We start from the raw sequence: 16137 nt of genomic DNA on the forward strand, positions 1-16137 counted from the left end.
ATTATGTTTGCTGAAAAATATATATTACCAATGAAACAGTTGGTTTTTGTAATGTTTATTAATGTGCACTGTCCCTAAGTAAGAAAACAAATAAGTAAATGTAAAACTACAGTGGGGAAAAAAAGTATTTAGTCAGCCACCAATTGTGCATGTTCTCCCACTTAAAAATATGAGAGAGGCCTGTAATTTTCATCATAGGTACACGTCAACTATGACAGACAAAATGAGAAAAACAATTCCAGAAAATCACATTGTAGGATTTTTAATGAATTTATTTGCAAATTATGGTGGAAAATAAGTATTTGGTCAATAACAAAAGTTTCTCAATACTTTGTTACATACCTTTTGTTGGCAATGACACAGGTCAAACGTTTTCTGTAAGTCTTCACAAGGTTTTCACACACTGTTGCTGGTATTTTGGCCCATTCCTCCATGCAGATCTCCTCTAGAGCAGTGATGTTTTGGGGCTGTCGCTGGGCAACACAGACTTTCAACTCCCTCCAAAGATTTTCTATGGGGTTGAGATCTGGAGACTGGCTAGGCCACTCCAGGACCTTGAAATGCTTCTTACGAAGCCACTCCTTCGTTGCCCGGGCGGTGTGTTTGGGATCATTGTCATGCTGAAAGACCCAGCCATGTTTCATCTTCAATGCCCTTGCTGATGGAAGGAGGTTTCACTCAAAATCTCACGATATATGGCCCATTCATTCTTTCCTTTACACGGATCAGTCGTCCTGGTCCCTTTGCAGAAAAACAGCCCCAAAGCATGATGTTTCCACCCCCATGCTTCACAGTAGGTATGGTGTTCTTTGGATGCAACTCAGCATTCTTTGTCCTCCAAACACGACGAGTTGAGTTTTTACCAAAAAGTTATATTTTGGTTTCATCTGACCGTATGACATTCTCCCAATCCTCTTCTGGATCATCCAAATGCACTCTAGCAAACTTCAGACGGGCCTGGACATGTACTGGCTTAAGCAGGGGGACACGTCTGGCACTGCAGGATTTGAGTCCCTGGCGGCGTAGTGTGTTACTGATGGTAGGCTTTGTTACTTTGGTCCCAGCTCTCTGCAGGTCCTTCACTAGGTCCCCCCGTGTGGTTCTGGGATTTTTGCTCACCGTTCTTGTGATCATTTTGACCCCACGGGGTGAGATCTTGCGTGGAGCCCCAGATCGAGGGAGATTATCAGTGGTCTTGTATGTCTTCCATTTCCTAATAATTGCTCCCACAGTTGATTTCTTCAAACCAAGCTGCTTACCTATTGCAGATTCAGTCTTCCCAGCCTGGTGCAGGTCTACCATTTTGTTTCTGGTGTCCTTTGACAGCTCTTTGGTCTTGGCCATAGGGGAGTTTGGAGTGTGACTGTTTGAGGTTGTGGACAGGTGTCTTTTATACTGATAACAAGTTCAAACAGGTGCCATTAATACAGGTAACGAGTGGAGGACAGAGGAGCCTCTTAAAGAAGAAGTTACAGGTCTGTGAGAGCCAGAAATCTTGCTTGTTTGTAGGTGACCAAATACTTATTTTCCACCATAATTAGCAAATAAATTCATAAAAAATCCTACAATGTGATTTTCTGGATTTTTTTTCCTCAATTTGTCTGTCATCGTTGACGTGTACCTATGATGAAAATTACAGGCCTCTCTCATCTTTTTAAGTGGGAGAACTTGCACAATTGGTGGCTGACTAAATACTTTTTTCCCCACTGTAAGTAAAGTAAAGTTTTCAACATCAATGCCTTTGCAGTGCAGTTTGGACCACACTTGTTTCAGAATTTCAACTCAGTAGCAGTTGTTGGTGGTGCCATGATATCTGTAAATATAGCGTTCACATAGTTAATTTAATGTTGTATGAGTTTAATAACTTTAGTTCTATCAGTGTTATTTCCCCCCAGATTTTTTTCCAAAAGTTGGAACTCATTTACTGCATTTCTGTACAATCTTTTTTTTTACAAATGGTATTTGGAGAACAGCAAAAATGGCTTGGCAGCTGTAGGTTCATTCACCTCAGTCCATCTACAAATACATAGCCTATTATCTATAGCTGTTCAGTCAGTTGTAACATCAATATCGCTTTTCTCAAATGACATAGCGTTCACATTTGTATTCCTAGGCATTACTAATCAAGCTCCGCACAAACAGACATCAATGGAGCACACAGATTATCGTATTATCACATTCACATAAAATATTAGAATATTCCTTACGATTCTGTATTAATATCAGTGATGTCGTGGTAATAAAGGTGGGTAATGGGTAAACTATAACCTCCAATGGGCGATTTGAGATAAGACGAACAACCACCGATATATCACTGTGTAACCTGCATCACCGTGTCTTATTTGATTATGGGATGTGTAATTACTTACTCCTCCATCCTGTGCTCAGTGTCCAGAGACGATGGATATACATTTACATTTTACATTTTAGTCATTTAGCAGACGCTCTTATCCAGAGCGACTTACAGTTAGTGAGTGCATACATGTATTTTATATATATTTTATATATATCATCTTTTTTTTTTTTTTTTTTTTTTTTTTAGCACCCGTCTTGAAACTTGACAGTCTCAGTCAGAAATCAGTCCCAGTAACTTGTAAATGTCTAGTATTCCGAGTTCTCTTGACAAATCCTAAAGTAGCCATGGACAATAGTCCACTTTATCCATGGACAAAGTCAGGATGTTATCAAAATGCCATGGGCATTGATTTATCCATGATTGATAGAGCAGTCCGGCGTCAGTATTGCAGGAAGGAGATATCTTCTCTGAGAGGGATGGATGATGGTCACTGCTGGGTCCTAACAGGGATGAGGAACCGGGTTCACTGCCACTCCGGAAAGGTCCACTGTCTCGGCACAGCCGATATGAGATTGGTTATTCTGGGAGACACCTCACGGTATATCTGTGCATTTTGGGCGTCTTTGGCCGACGATTTGGGAGCTAGATACACACGATGAGCTTCCTCTGCAGTCTCCGATGTAACTTGTAAACAACAGACTTGGGGCGCGTCCCAAATGGCACCCTATTCCCTATGTAGTGCACTACTTTTGACCAGAGTCCTATGGGCCCTGCTCAAAAGTAGGGCACTATGTAGGGAATAGGGTGTCATTTGGGACACACCTATGTCTGTTGTTTACATGCCACATCGGAGATTGCAGAGGAAGCTCATCGTGCGTATCTAGCAAATCATCTCATACCCCCAAATAAAACGTCTGCTCCCAAAGACAACAGAGGCTGATGACCAGCCATGATGTCTGTGCTGATGCTCAGAGAGGCATTCAGGTCAGACAGAGGTGGTGCAAAGAACAGCTCCCTAGCAAAACAGAGACTGATGACCATCCATATCCATGGTGGCTACAGACAGGGACATAGGGTCATTCAAACTGTCATCCTCGTCCCCAGGCTAATTGCGTACGGAACCTACTTACTTCCGAGCTACAGTATGGGAGGAAGTGTGTGGTTTTGCGAGGCTTGGACAGAGGTGATGCCAAGAAAACTGAACCTGATTATGACCAACCAAGTCCAGTCTGGTATTAGGGATGTACTGTATTCACAGAGGTGATGCAAAGAAAACAGAGACTGATGACCATCCATGTCCTGTCTGGTCTCAGCAACATACTGAATGACAGGATAGACTCAGGACAGAACAAAGCTGATGCAAAGTACAGATCCTTCTCAATACAGTTTGCTTCCTAAGAAAACCACTCAAACTCAGGACAGTGGGAGTTGGGAGCATTCACACTAGTACAGAGAAGAGCTGGTGTAAAGAGAATGACTGACTCATTTGGAGAAAGGGCCATGGTGTCCAAGTGGTTGCAGTGTACAGACATCTTAATAAGTTTAATTAGAGGCCTCTATAAAAGGCTTGTTTGACAGAATATGCTGCCACCAAAGTAGATGAAGCACTGGAATTGGAGAGTGGCCTGGAAATGGGAAGTCTTACAGTACATACTGGGAGATTTGTAAGGAAGGCCTTTGGCTAACTGGCTGCACATGAACCATTCATATTAACCATGTCTGCTCTGCTCTGTGACACGCACTACAGTAGAGTGCAGTACTGTTTGTCTGTTACAAATACATCATCGAACAGTGCTAACCCAGCATACCAAAAGTGGTTCTGTGAATGTTCCCCGAACATTCATTAGGTTGCCCCAAAAGTTCTAATAACACAAAAACTGTCCAGTTGTGCTGATGATTATACAATGTTTGTATAAAACATTTGCCTCATGTTGCAAGAATGTGCCCAGAATACATGTTGTCTGTTCTTTAAAGGTTCCCAGAATATTTCAAGGTTGTGGGAACATTAGGAGACCATTCCTGTAATGTTTTCTCAGAACCATTTCTATTGCTCCCATGTTTTGTTACGGCAGTAATTTCTAAAAACATTACTAGGACATTATGTTATTACATTACATGGAAACCTAATAAGAACCGTAGGGAAATGTTCTGTGGTGGTTGTTACAGATGTTGTGCACAACATATTAGTGAATGTTAGGAGAACATTCCAAGAATATTTCATTTGAAACATTTTCTGAAAAAACTAGATTTTTTATATCAAAAACATTATTTTAATGTTTTGGGGATGTTATCATCTTAATGTTAGATAAAACCCTAACTAGAACTTAATGGGAATGTCAACTAATGTCCAGGGAATGTTCCTGGTTTGCTGGGAAGGCTTCCTACATGGATCTGTGTCCAACTCCAAGCGTAGTATAAAGTGTATATGAACTCCCATAGCTGATCTCCATATTGTAGGCTACTACAGTATGTTATTGTGATGTTTGGCTGTGGGATGTTCAATCATACTCATTAGAGGACAAGTGTCCTCTGTGTGTTACTGTGTTTTTTCACCCCTACTACCCTGTTTCTTGACCCATGTTGCAGTGATCTGCTAATCCTCATGTCTCCCTCACAAATCCAGGAATTTCATAAATTACTCTGTGAAATTTCATGGCGCACTAAAAACGAAATGTCTCCTTGTTGGCGGAAGCACAATGAGATGTGGTTGAGGACTATATTTAGATATTTAGCGGCTATGTATTGTAGTTCAGTAGCAGACTGAGGATGGGGTTTGGAGAAGAAGTCATTGTGCTAGAGCAGGGGTATTCAACTCATGCCCTACGAGGTCCGGAGCCTGCTGGTTTTCTGTTCTACCTGATAATTGCACCCATCTGGTGTCCTAGGTCTAAATCAGTCCCTGATTAGAGGGGAACGATGATGCAGTGGAACTGGCTTCGAGGTCCAGAGTTGAGTTTGAGGGTCCTAGAGAGTCAGATGTTAGCGGTCAGCGGAGGTAGAGGGGTCTCTGACAGACAGAACTCTCTTAGCATTTTATGATGACATTCCTCTGGCTTCTTTTGACACTAGAAGGGCACTCTCTGTACAGTGGATATGGTTATGATTTCCATATTTTACTTCCATCCCCACTACCTTTGTACAATATACAATTCAATTCACAATGCTTTATTTGCATGACAAACATTACTATTGTATTGCCATAACAACAATATAAAAGAAAAAACATTTAGGAACATTTTAGATACACCCATGGAACATGTTTTATATAACAAATTGTGCTGAAAGTGGGATAAGTAAACAGTTTATCATCCTGTATTTGTGCAACTTTTTATTGCTTCTTGTTTGTATCCCGAAACATATTTTATAACTATTTATGTTTATGATTTTTTTCTGCTTGCCAATAACATCTCTGTAAATATGAACGAAGTTAATTGACACTGCAATATTTTAACAAAATTACACAATTTGTTAACATGATTCATGTTAAAAGCTTATAGCTCTTTTCTCCAACAAAAAATGTTTGTTTGCTCTGTAGTAACACAGTTTTATTTTCTTGCAGCGTTGCTACCGTGTGTGTTCTTGTTTAACGTGGATGACAAGAATGGGTTGACGTTCAGTGGTCCGCTGGAGGACATGTTTGGATACTCAGTCCAGCAGTTTGAGAACAGTGAGGGGAAATGGTGAGTCAACTCGTGTTATCATCCACCAGACCTGGGTTCACATAGTGTTAGTTTTCTTTCAAATACTTAAGCTGCCTTTGATTTAGCTTGGTTCCATGGAACCAATGGAATAGTCCCAAAAGTGTAAAAAGCAAACCCCGCCCTTCTGGCACTCCAGGCAGGCTCAATGAAATGCTCAAAGTATTTAAGGGGAAATCAGTTGCTACATCCATTTTGTACTTTTAATGATATGTACCCATTGATTCTTAAATAATATAACTTATAAATGCCTCATGAGCTTAGTTCAACTGTCGTACCCCATCAGAACCTAAAATGAAATAAACAAAGTAAATGTAAACAAACACTATATAGCCTCAAAACATGGTAAAAAACTATAATTTTGATATCATGGATGGTCAGTCCTTGCATCCATATCTCTTTCTATGAATTTGAGAGTGGTTACATTTCTCCAGCCCCATTCCTCAGCTTTTTACCGTAACGGGGCAGGGAGGGTCTTTGTTATTGTTTTTACTACTGATTGCCGCTTTAAAGAGAGAACCATTGCTATTTGAATCCAGGTCTGTGATCATACATTGACAGGTGTCCCTGTCTTTTTACACTTATCTCTCCATATTTCCTCTCATATTTCTGCCTTGTGGGCAAAATCAGTCATTACCGGTAGTCAGAGTTGGGGTCAATTCCATTTCAATTCCAGTCAATTCAGGAAGTACACAGAAATTCCAATTATCTTCAATGCTTTTCAATTAGGAACATTTCAAACTGGAATTTGGTTTACTTTCTGAATTGACTGGAATTTAAATGGAATTGAGCCCAACCCTGACGGTAATTTGGTTTCCTGTTAACTGGACAAGTTCAACATTGATATATCTTGCAATACAGACTGCAATCATTACATGAATCATGGTTCCCTCCCTGTAATGTTGACCCTTTCTACTATTTTCACACATCTTTACCAAAATCAGAAAAAAGGGTTCCAAAAGGGTTCTTTGTAAGGCAAAAGGTATCTAGAACCTTTAACATCCTAAGAACCATTATTGGAAGAAAGGGTTATTTGATTATTCTTTGGAAGGCAAGAAGGATTCTTTGGAAGGCAAGAAGGGTTCTACATACAACCATATACAGTGGGGAAAAAAAGTATTTAGTCAGCCACCAATTGTGCAAGTTCTCCCACTTAAAAAGATGAGAGAGGCCTGTAATTTTCATCATAGGTACACGCCAACTATGACAGACAAAATTAGGAAAAAAATTCCAGAAAATCACATTGTAGGATTTTTAATGAATTTATTTGCAAATTATGGTGGAAAATAAGTATTTGGTCAATATCAAAAGTTTCTCAATACTTTGTTATATACCCTTTGTTGGCAATGACACAGGTCAAACGTTTTCTGTAAGTCTTCACAAGGTTTTCACACACTGTTGCTGGTATTTTGGCCCATTCCTCCATGCAGATCTCCTCTAGAGCATTGATGTTTTGGGGCTGTCGCTGGGCAACACAGACTTTCAACTCCCTCCAAAGATTTTCTATGGGGTTGAGATCTGGAGACTGGCTAGGCCACTCCAGGACCTTGAAATGCTTCTTACGAAGCCACTCCTTCGTTGCCCGGGCGGTGTGTTTGGGATCATTGTCATGCTGAAAGACCCAGCCACGTTTCATCTTCAATGCCCTTGCTGATGGAAGGAGGTTTTCACTCAAAATCTCACGATACATGGCCCTATTCATTCTTTCCTTTACACGGATCAGTCGTCCTGGTCCCTTTGCAGAAAAACAGCTCCAAAGCATGATGTTTCCACCCCCATGCTTCACAGTAGGTATGGTGTTCTTTGGATGCAACTCAGCATTCTTTGTCCTCCAAACACGACGAGTTGAGTTTTTACCAAAAAGTTCTATTTTGGTTTCATCTGACCATATGACATTCTCCCAATCCTCTTCTGGATCATCCAAATGCACTCTAGCAAACTTCAGACGGGCCTGGACATGTACTGGCTTAAGCAGGGGGACACGTCTCGCACTGCAGGATTTGAGTCCCTGGCGGCGTAGTGTGTTACTGATGGAAGGCTTTGTTACTTTGGTCCCAGCTCTCTGCAGGTCATTCACTAGGTCCCCCCGTGTGGTTCTGGGATTTTTGCTCACCGTTCTTGTGATCATTTTGACCCCACGGGGTGAGATCTTGCATGGAGCCCCAGATCGAGGGAGATTATCAGTGGTCTTGTATGTCTTCCATTTCCTAATAATTGCTCCCACAGTTGATTTCTTCAAACCAAGCTGTTTATCTATTGCAGATTCAGTCTTCCCAGCCTGGTGCAGGTCTACAATTTTGTTTCTGGTGTCCTTTGACAGCTCTTTAGTCTTGGCCATAGTGGAGTTTGGAGTGTGACTGTTTGAGGTTGTGGACAGGTGTCTTTTATACTGATAACAAGTTCAAACAGGTGCCATTAATACAGGTAACGAGTGGAGGACAGAGGAGTCTCTTAAAGAAGAAGTTACAGGTCTGTGAGAGCCAGAAATCTTGCTTGTTTGTTGGTGACCAAATATTTATTTTCCACCATAATTTGCAAATAAATTCATAAAAAATCCTACAATGTGATTTTCTGGACATTTTTTCCTCATTTTGTCTGTCATAGTTGACGTGTACCTATGATGAAAATTACAGGCCTCTCTCATCTTTTTAAGTGGGAGAACTTGCACAATTGGTAGCTGACTAAATACTTTTTTTCCCCAATGTATAATATTTCCCAGCATGCTCTATTCTAGGGAGCAGTGTTGTAGTACACGAGTCCAGTCTCGAGACCACATATTGAGTGTGTCAGTCTTGTCTCGGTGTCTGATACATTTTTATTCGGAATTGACTCGGTCTCGGACAGTGAGGACTCGTCATTTCTTCCCGAGACCAGCAGAGTAAAACACTCATACAGCTTCCATTCAGTCAGTGCATAAAACCACTTCGCCAGGCTAAATACTGTATGTACATTCCTTTCATGAAACATGAATATCTTATTGCCTATTGAAACCTGGGCCTCCTACTTTACTTGTAACATTACTGTTCTTTACTTTCTTTGATTCGCTAGTAGGGAAGAGCGGGGGGGAATTGTTTGAAAGTTGCACGCTCACTATTAGTAAGGGGTTACCGGAGGGAATTGTAACAGTCTTTATATCTATTATAGACATGTTTGCGCAGTTGCGAACCGTGGCTATTGGACCTAGGCCTTCAGTGGAGGGGAAAAACATCTTCTAACACGTTGTACCAAACTCCAAAATCAAGAAAAAGAACAGAAACATAGCATCACTTAATGTGCCAAACTGAATCAAACATGACTGAGCTGAGCTTCGGGCTGCCACTTACAGAGATGGCACCTACACGGATAGTGCTACCAACAACAACAACCATAACCACACTGCTTACACAACCTATGGTAGCCTAACATCATCACTATCACACTATCATCAAAAGCTACAACAGTGATACGTCAAAGGATGTGTGACAGGTTCTTGATGCCGAAAGGACAGCGACCGTAATACCAGAGCCCTCCATGTAGGAGAGTGTACTTTTTGTAAAACACATAGGCTGATAGAAAGACAGCAGTCACACAGCATAATGTTAAAGGATAAGCAGCCCATTCACTCGGACATAAAAGGCCAGTATGTCCCTATCATAAGAATACAACCATTAGGCTAAGCATTTCCCAGTCGAAATGTACAACTATTACTTCCCATTGCATTCAGCACACAAAGTAACAGGTGATCTAAAGTTTAAATGAAACAATGTTTCACATACATAAGTTATTTTCCAAGAGATAGCTAACAACAGCAAGCAAGCTGCAATGCAAAATACAGTTCCACTCACTTATCGACTCGTCTTGCAGCCCAATCAGCCACACAAAACGTTCTTGAACGGCAACAAATCTGCCCAATTAGTAGATTCGCTTTCCAAACACACACTACTTCTGACACACCAGCTCATACTCCAGTCGCCATATTGGGCTGCAGCTACCCATACTTGAAGTTTTTGTAAAAACGGTCCCACCCATTAAAATACAAAAAGTGATTGGTTGATTCCACTGTCACTCCAAAATGCTGCCCTAAAACAGTTGAATGGCAGATACCTTCTATCAAACTTCTGATGGTGTAGCCAATAGCTGATTTAGCTAGCTATACTGAACAAAAATATAAACGCAACATGTAAAGTGTTGGTCCCATGATTTCATGAGCTGAAATAAAAGATCCCAGAAATGTTCCATACTCACAAAACACTTATTTCTCTCAAATGTTGTGTACAAATGTGTTTACATCTCTTAGTGAGCATTTCTCCTTTGCCAAGATAATCCATTCACCATGCGGGCTGCAGGGATGTCCACCAGAGCTGTTGCTAGAGAATTGTTTGTTAATTTCTCTACCATAAGCCACCTCCAACGTCATTTTAGAAAATTTGGCAGTGCGTCCAACCGGCCTCACAACCGCAGACCACGTGTAACCATGCCAGCTCAGGACCACATCCGACTTCTTCACCTGAGACCAGCCATCCGGACAGCTGATTAAACTGAGCAGTATTTCTGTCTGTAATAAAAACAATTTTGTGGGGAAAACCTCATTCTGATTGGCTGGGCCTTGCTCCCCAGTGGGTGGCCAGTCTCCCAAGTGGGTGGTCCTATGCCCTCCCAGGCCCACCCCTGCCCAGTCATGTGAAATCCATAGATTAGGGCCTAATTAATTTATTTCAATTGACTGATTACCTTATATGAACTGTAACTCTGTAAAATCGTTGAAATTGTTGCATGTTGCGTTTATATTTTTGTTCAGTATTTTCCTTTCCAACAAAAACTGAAGAATAATAATAATGATTATTATTATTTTATAAATCCTTAGCCCTTCTCTGTAGGTGTAGAAGGCCCTCATTGTTCCCCACTGTGTTTGGGTTAGTAACAACTTGTAGAGGGGCTCTATTTGTCCTCAGCATGCATTTTATTCACCATTCTGAATGTCTAAAGAACCTATATGTTCTTCTGAAATATGAACACAGAACTACTGGACATTTGAACTCTTACTATGGTGGCGATTTGACAAAATTACAATCATGGTCTTGAATTGGACTCGCATTTTCTGGTTTCGGTCTTGACGCGGTCTCACACCCCTCGTCCCTCTCTCAGTCTTGACTCTGCCCCCCCCCTCTCCGGTCTTGGTCTTGACTCGGACTCGATTCGCTCCGGTCTTGGTCTTGACTTGGTCTCGCTTTAGATGATCTCGAACAAAACACTGCCAGAGAGATTTTCAGAATTGTTTGTTTTACTATAATATCTCTATTTTTGCATGTACATTGCTTGGTTAATAAATGTTATGCTACACAAAGATAAATACCATAACGTTTTCTAACCTAATCCAATCTGTTAGTAATTGACTTTATTTCACCCGTTACTGAGATGGTTGTTCCAGTTTAGATGATTGAGGTAGTCTCAGTATTCAATCTTCCCTACCCTGGTAGTCATTCTGAATCCAGGTTGCAGGTGATTAACAATTCCACTTGTTGGATATCTTAACTCTGGCTGGATTCCAATAGGGATTACACATCACTTTGCAAGCCAGCATAATGTGACTTGCAGGCCTGATGTGGCCTGTAAACCAGGAGATTCCTAACACCACTGTGTTAGTGTATAAATAGGCCCTCAAAGAAAGGCCTTATGATGTAATGTATTGTCATAAATAATTAGATTTTAGAGTCTAATAAGGCTGGTGGAACCGTTCTTGGAGGGTTCTATGAAGAACTCTCCAAAGATAAAAGGGTTCTCGGTAGAACCCTTCATAGACGGTTCTAGGAAGAAACATATACAGGCAGTTCTTTGAAGAACCCTACATAGAGGGTTCTATATAGAACCCTCTGCAAAGGGTTCTACCCAGCACCAATAAGGGTTACCCTATGGTGACAAACTGAAGAACCCTGTATGGTTCTACTTAGCACCTTTTATGAGTGTAGGCCTGTGGTCAAGACACTGGCTCAAATAAAGAGTCCACCTGTATCAGTTAGGCCTGCAGCTTAACACCGTCTGTCTCATATAAAGAGTCCCCCCTCCCTCCCTACAGCCCTCCCTCCGCCTGTTAAGTGAAATCAACCCACCAGAGTATCCACCCAGTCTGCCAGTAAAGGCACTGTGAAACCAAGCGTCCGTGGCCCCTCTCTTAATTGGTCAAGGAGCACATTTTTACACGCTAGTAAACTCAGTCTGCCTCCCTTTAGAGAAAGGTAGAGTCCCCCTCAGACAGCGAGACAGCCGGTCCCTATACTACGCCACTAGAGGCTCATACAGTGTGATCCCGGCCCCTAACTAACTAGCTCACTATCCCCATACATTCAGCTGGAATGGGCTTATTAAGCTCATATGGGATCAGTTACGGTAACTCAGTCCTTCTCAATCAGCAGGAGCAACTGTGATGAGGAATGATGAACTATCCCACAGCTTTCTCATGTAGAGAATGCTCCGATAGGTCCAGTTACTCTCACTTCTACACAGATACCATTGTATGAGAGTGACGAGGCCTATATGTTCCTATATCCATACTTGCATACCACACTGTCAATTTCACATAGAGATCATGTAAAGATAGACCTGATAGTTCCAGTTACTTTCTATTAAACAGATACCTATGTATAAGATTGATGAAGATATGATCCTTCCATTATCCATCCTAGCTTACCATACCTTAGAATGCATGGCCATATCATAGCTTCATTCAGGTATGCTAGTCGTATGTATGTGTGGATATTGGAACAGAGCCTTATTTGGGTTGGTAATTCACAGAAACCTCCATTGAAGACAAAAGGAGAGAGAGGTTGTGCCTAGATGCCTATGTTACTTAACCTGGGTTACTGTAGATGTGAGGTGAGTGATCATTCACAGATGGCATGGCTCCCTTAGAAGGCTCTCATTTAGAGTGAGTGGTGTTGCTGAAAGTGAAAGTGAGCTAGGCCAGTGTGGATCAGGCACAGATGTCTGTTCTCTATGCAGTGTGTAACTTAGCTGTGAGATTTGAGATGATGACGGCGTTCTCTCTCTCAGATGGCTGTGATTCCAGAGAGCTGAGTGTGTTCCCACTGGTTTCTCCCTCTTTAGTTGATCAGCGGTCATTAGGAGAGTGGAATGTTAATTAGATGAACTGTTTACATGCTAGCAGTTAACTAGCTCAGTTTATCATCTTATCGTACCCACAAGATTTCTGCTGAGAGAGAACCAGCACTGGACCATACAGGTTACACTCACAACAAGAGAGCCCAGCTAACAAGCTGTATTCTGATGTAAAGCATGGGTTACTCACTCAGAAATACATAAACAATGTAATGACGAGTAAACATAGTAGGCGTAAGTGCTAAATGGTGTACTTTCTACTGCACAACAAGCATTTTAAATACTTTTTGTTATCAAATTAAATTGCCTTTTTTTGTGGGAAAACAAAAACCTAACGCCAGGTCATTGAGGGGAACTCTAGTTGTTGCTTCTTTGTTTACAGTGGACACAAATTTGGTCAATCTAAAGTGAAACATTATGGTGGGTGGGTATGGAATAGCCTACAAACCTCTTCCCCTGTTTCTGTCTTTAAAGGGTACTTATTGGTTCACCCCTGGCCGGCCAGCCAGCCAAACGGACTGGAGATGTCTACAAATGCCCTGTGGGTCGAGGACCAAACCCTAAATGTATCAAACTGGAGCTGCCTGGTGAGCACTAGTTTATAGTGTGTGTTTGCATGTGTAGGTGCATGTGTATGTTATTGAAACTCCCTCTATTAGCTGTGTCTGAGTTGAGGCTTAGCCCCTCATATTGTCCGGTGTGCTGGTCTGGGACTCCATGCCTCCCTCCCTGGGGAGTGTGCTGGACAGGACGTGAGCCAAAGCAGCACCACAGCAGCACAGGAAGACACTACATAAACAGGATTTTAATGTCTCATCTCATTCACTCATAATTATATCATGCTAACTAGATAACCAACATGACTCCTCTGCTGCATGCGCTTCATGCACCATGCCTCTGGGCTTCTGATGACGCTGACTCAATACTGAACAGGATTGGGTTCAATTCCATTTCAATAAAGTCAATGAAGGAAGTAAACTGAATTGACTGAATTGAAATGGAATTGACCCCAACCCTGATACTGACCCACTTCACAAAGGCAGGGTTGAGATTAGTTAGGATTACTAAATCAATTTAGTGGAACTAAATCAATTCATTTTGGGGGATATATTATAATTTTGTAACACATTTTGCTGACATTATCTGTTGTTTTGTAAAGTATTTTGATGTTTTATATCTGTTTATGTATTTATTATACAGTATATATTTTAATGTTCTCTGGTAAAATTATAAGAATATTTGTCCACCATACAATCTGGTCATATACAGTGTGAGCATGACAATTACTGTACTATCCTAGAGCTTGACAGGGCCATGTGTTGTTCTGCAGTCACTAGACGTGACGTGAATTATGAGTACAGAGAGTACTTTATCAGAGTAGCCTACATGATTAGAGAGTGGTCCTCTGTAGCTCAGCTGGTAGAGCACGGCGCTTGTAACGCCAGCGTAGTGGGTTCGATCCCCAGGACCACCCATACACAAAAATGTATGCACGCATGACTGTAAGTCGCTTTGGATAAAAGCGTCTGCTAAATGGCATATTATTATTATATTATGATTACTCATAAGACGTCTTTGAAAAATGCTTCTAGACAGAGAGCACATTTAATTATACATAGAATGCCATTTAGCAGACACTTTTATCCAAAGAGACTTACAAGTTACAACAGTGTATTTACATACATTTTAGTATTTGTGACCCCAGCCAGAATTGAACCCACAACCCTGGTGTAGCTAAAGCCATGCTCTTACACAGGACCAATTCAGCACACACCGCTAACTACGCTACGGTATTTATGCTGGAAAACAAAAGGTACATGTCGTCTTTTATCAGTAAAGACTGTAGAAATAGCCCATAGCCTATCCATCATTATCTGAGGTAGAAAACTATCCTATAAATAACTACATGTCAATAGTGCACATCGTCAAAAGCGAGGTCCGGAGGGTTCAAAGGTTCTGGAAGGGTGGTCTGTCTTTCTGCCTATGGGAAAATGGATAGAGGAATTTGACCAGCTGTTCTTTCTTTTCAAGGACTCTTTCACTGACTTTATATATTCCATATTTTCCCAGAAAACACAACAATTCCTAACTTACACGAAGTCAAGGAAAACATGACCATGGGAACAACGTTGGTTACCAACCCTCAAGGAGGCTTTCTGGTAAGAGGCCATGTGGGAATGTAGATGTCAGCCCTGGACTGTACGGTTGTTACTATATGTAGAGCTAACATATATATCACACACACGCACGCCAGTGGAAGCTGCTGAGGGGAGGACGGCTCATAATGATGGCTGGAAAGGAGTGAATGGAATGGCATCACCATGGAACCCATGTGTTTGATGTATTTGACGCCATTCCACTTATTCCACTCCAGCCATTACCACAAGCCCGTCCTCCCCAATTAAGGTGCCACCAACCTCCTGTGACGCACTCACACGCTCTCTCCATTACAGTCTCTCTATCGCTCTCTCTCTCTCTCTCGCTCTCTGTCTATAAGAATGGGTCCGAGTATTTATAATGATGACATAAGATATAAATTACAAAGCCCGGATCTGACCAGAACTTCCCCTCTGCCTCTTCACTGTACCTCACTGCTCATATATGGACTGTTGAATAGAGAGTCTTAGCCTATCAGATCCTGTACTTCAGAGAGTCAGTTACTTCGAGTCCAAATTAAAGACCTTAACCCTGTGTGCATGTGTGTGTAGCGTTCATGGTCTCATGATGAGGTAGCGCTGTAATCCTTCCTGCAACTTCAAAAGGTTTCACCCTCTACACAAGAGGGAATGTCCTATTGGGCTAACAGTTAAGGCTTTGGTTTTTCCCGTGGCTGACCCTACTTCAGATCCCGCCGTGACACGTGTGTACTCTTTTCATCCAGGCTTGTGGTCCCCAGTATGGCTACATGTGTGGTCAGCAGACGTACATCTCTGGGGTCTGTACCAACGTCAGCTCAACCTTCCAGGTACTCAACTCCATCGCCCCGGCCGTGCAAGGTACAGGACAACAACAAAACACACACACACACCGAGAACTACAGTCAGACCAGAG

General features: G+C 41.7%; 1 protein-coding gene across 1 annotated transcript in view; it reads left to right on the top strand.

The window, feature by feature from the left end:
- Positions 1-16137, top strand: part of LOC311128067 (integrin alpha-1-like) — an 86326-nt gene that overhangs the window by 30174 nt on the left and 40015 nt on the right. The window contains exons 2-5 of the mRNA XM_084160021.1: positions 5856-5976; positions 13561-13673; positions 15157-15245; positions 15968-16082. Coding sequence (XP_084016147.1) covers positions 5856-5976; positions 13561-13673; positions 15157-15245; positions 15968-16082 — 438 coding nt within the window. The remainder of the gene's footprint in view (positions 1-5855; positions 5977-13560; positions 13674-15156; positions 15246-15967; positions 16083-16137) is intronic.

Source organism: Coregonus lavaretus (assembly GCF_964263955.1).
Source record: "Coregonus lavaretus genome assembly, chromosome: 4".
Lineage (NCBI taxonomy): Eukaryota > Metazoa > Chordata > Actinopteri > Salmoniformes > Salmonidae > Coregonus > Coregonus lavaretus.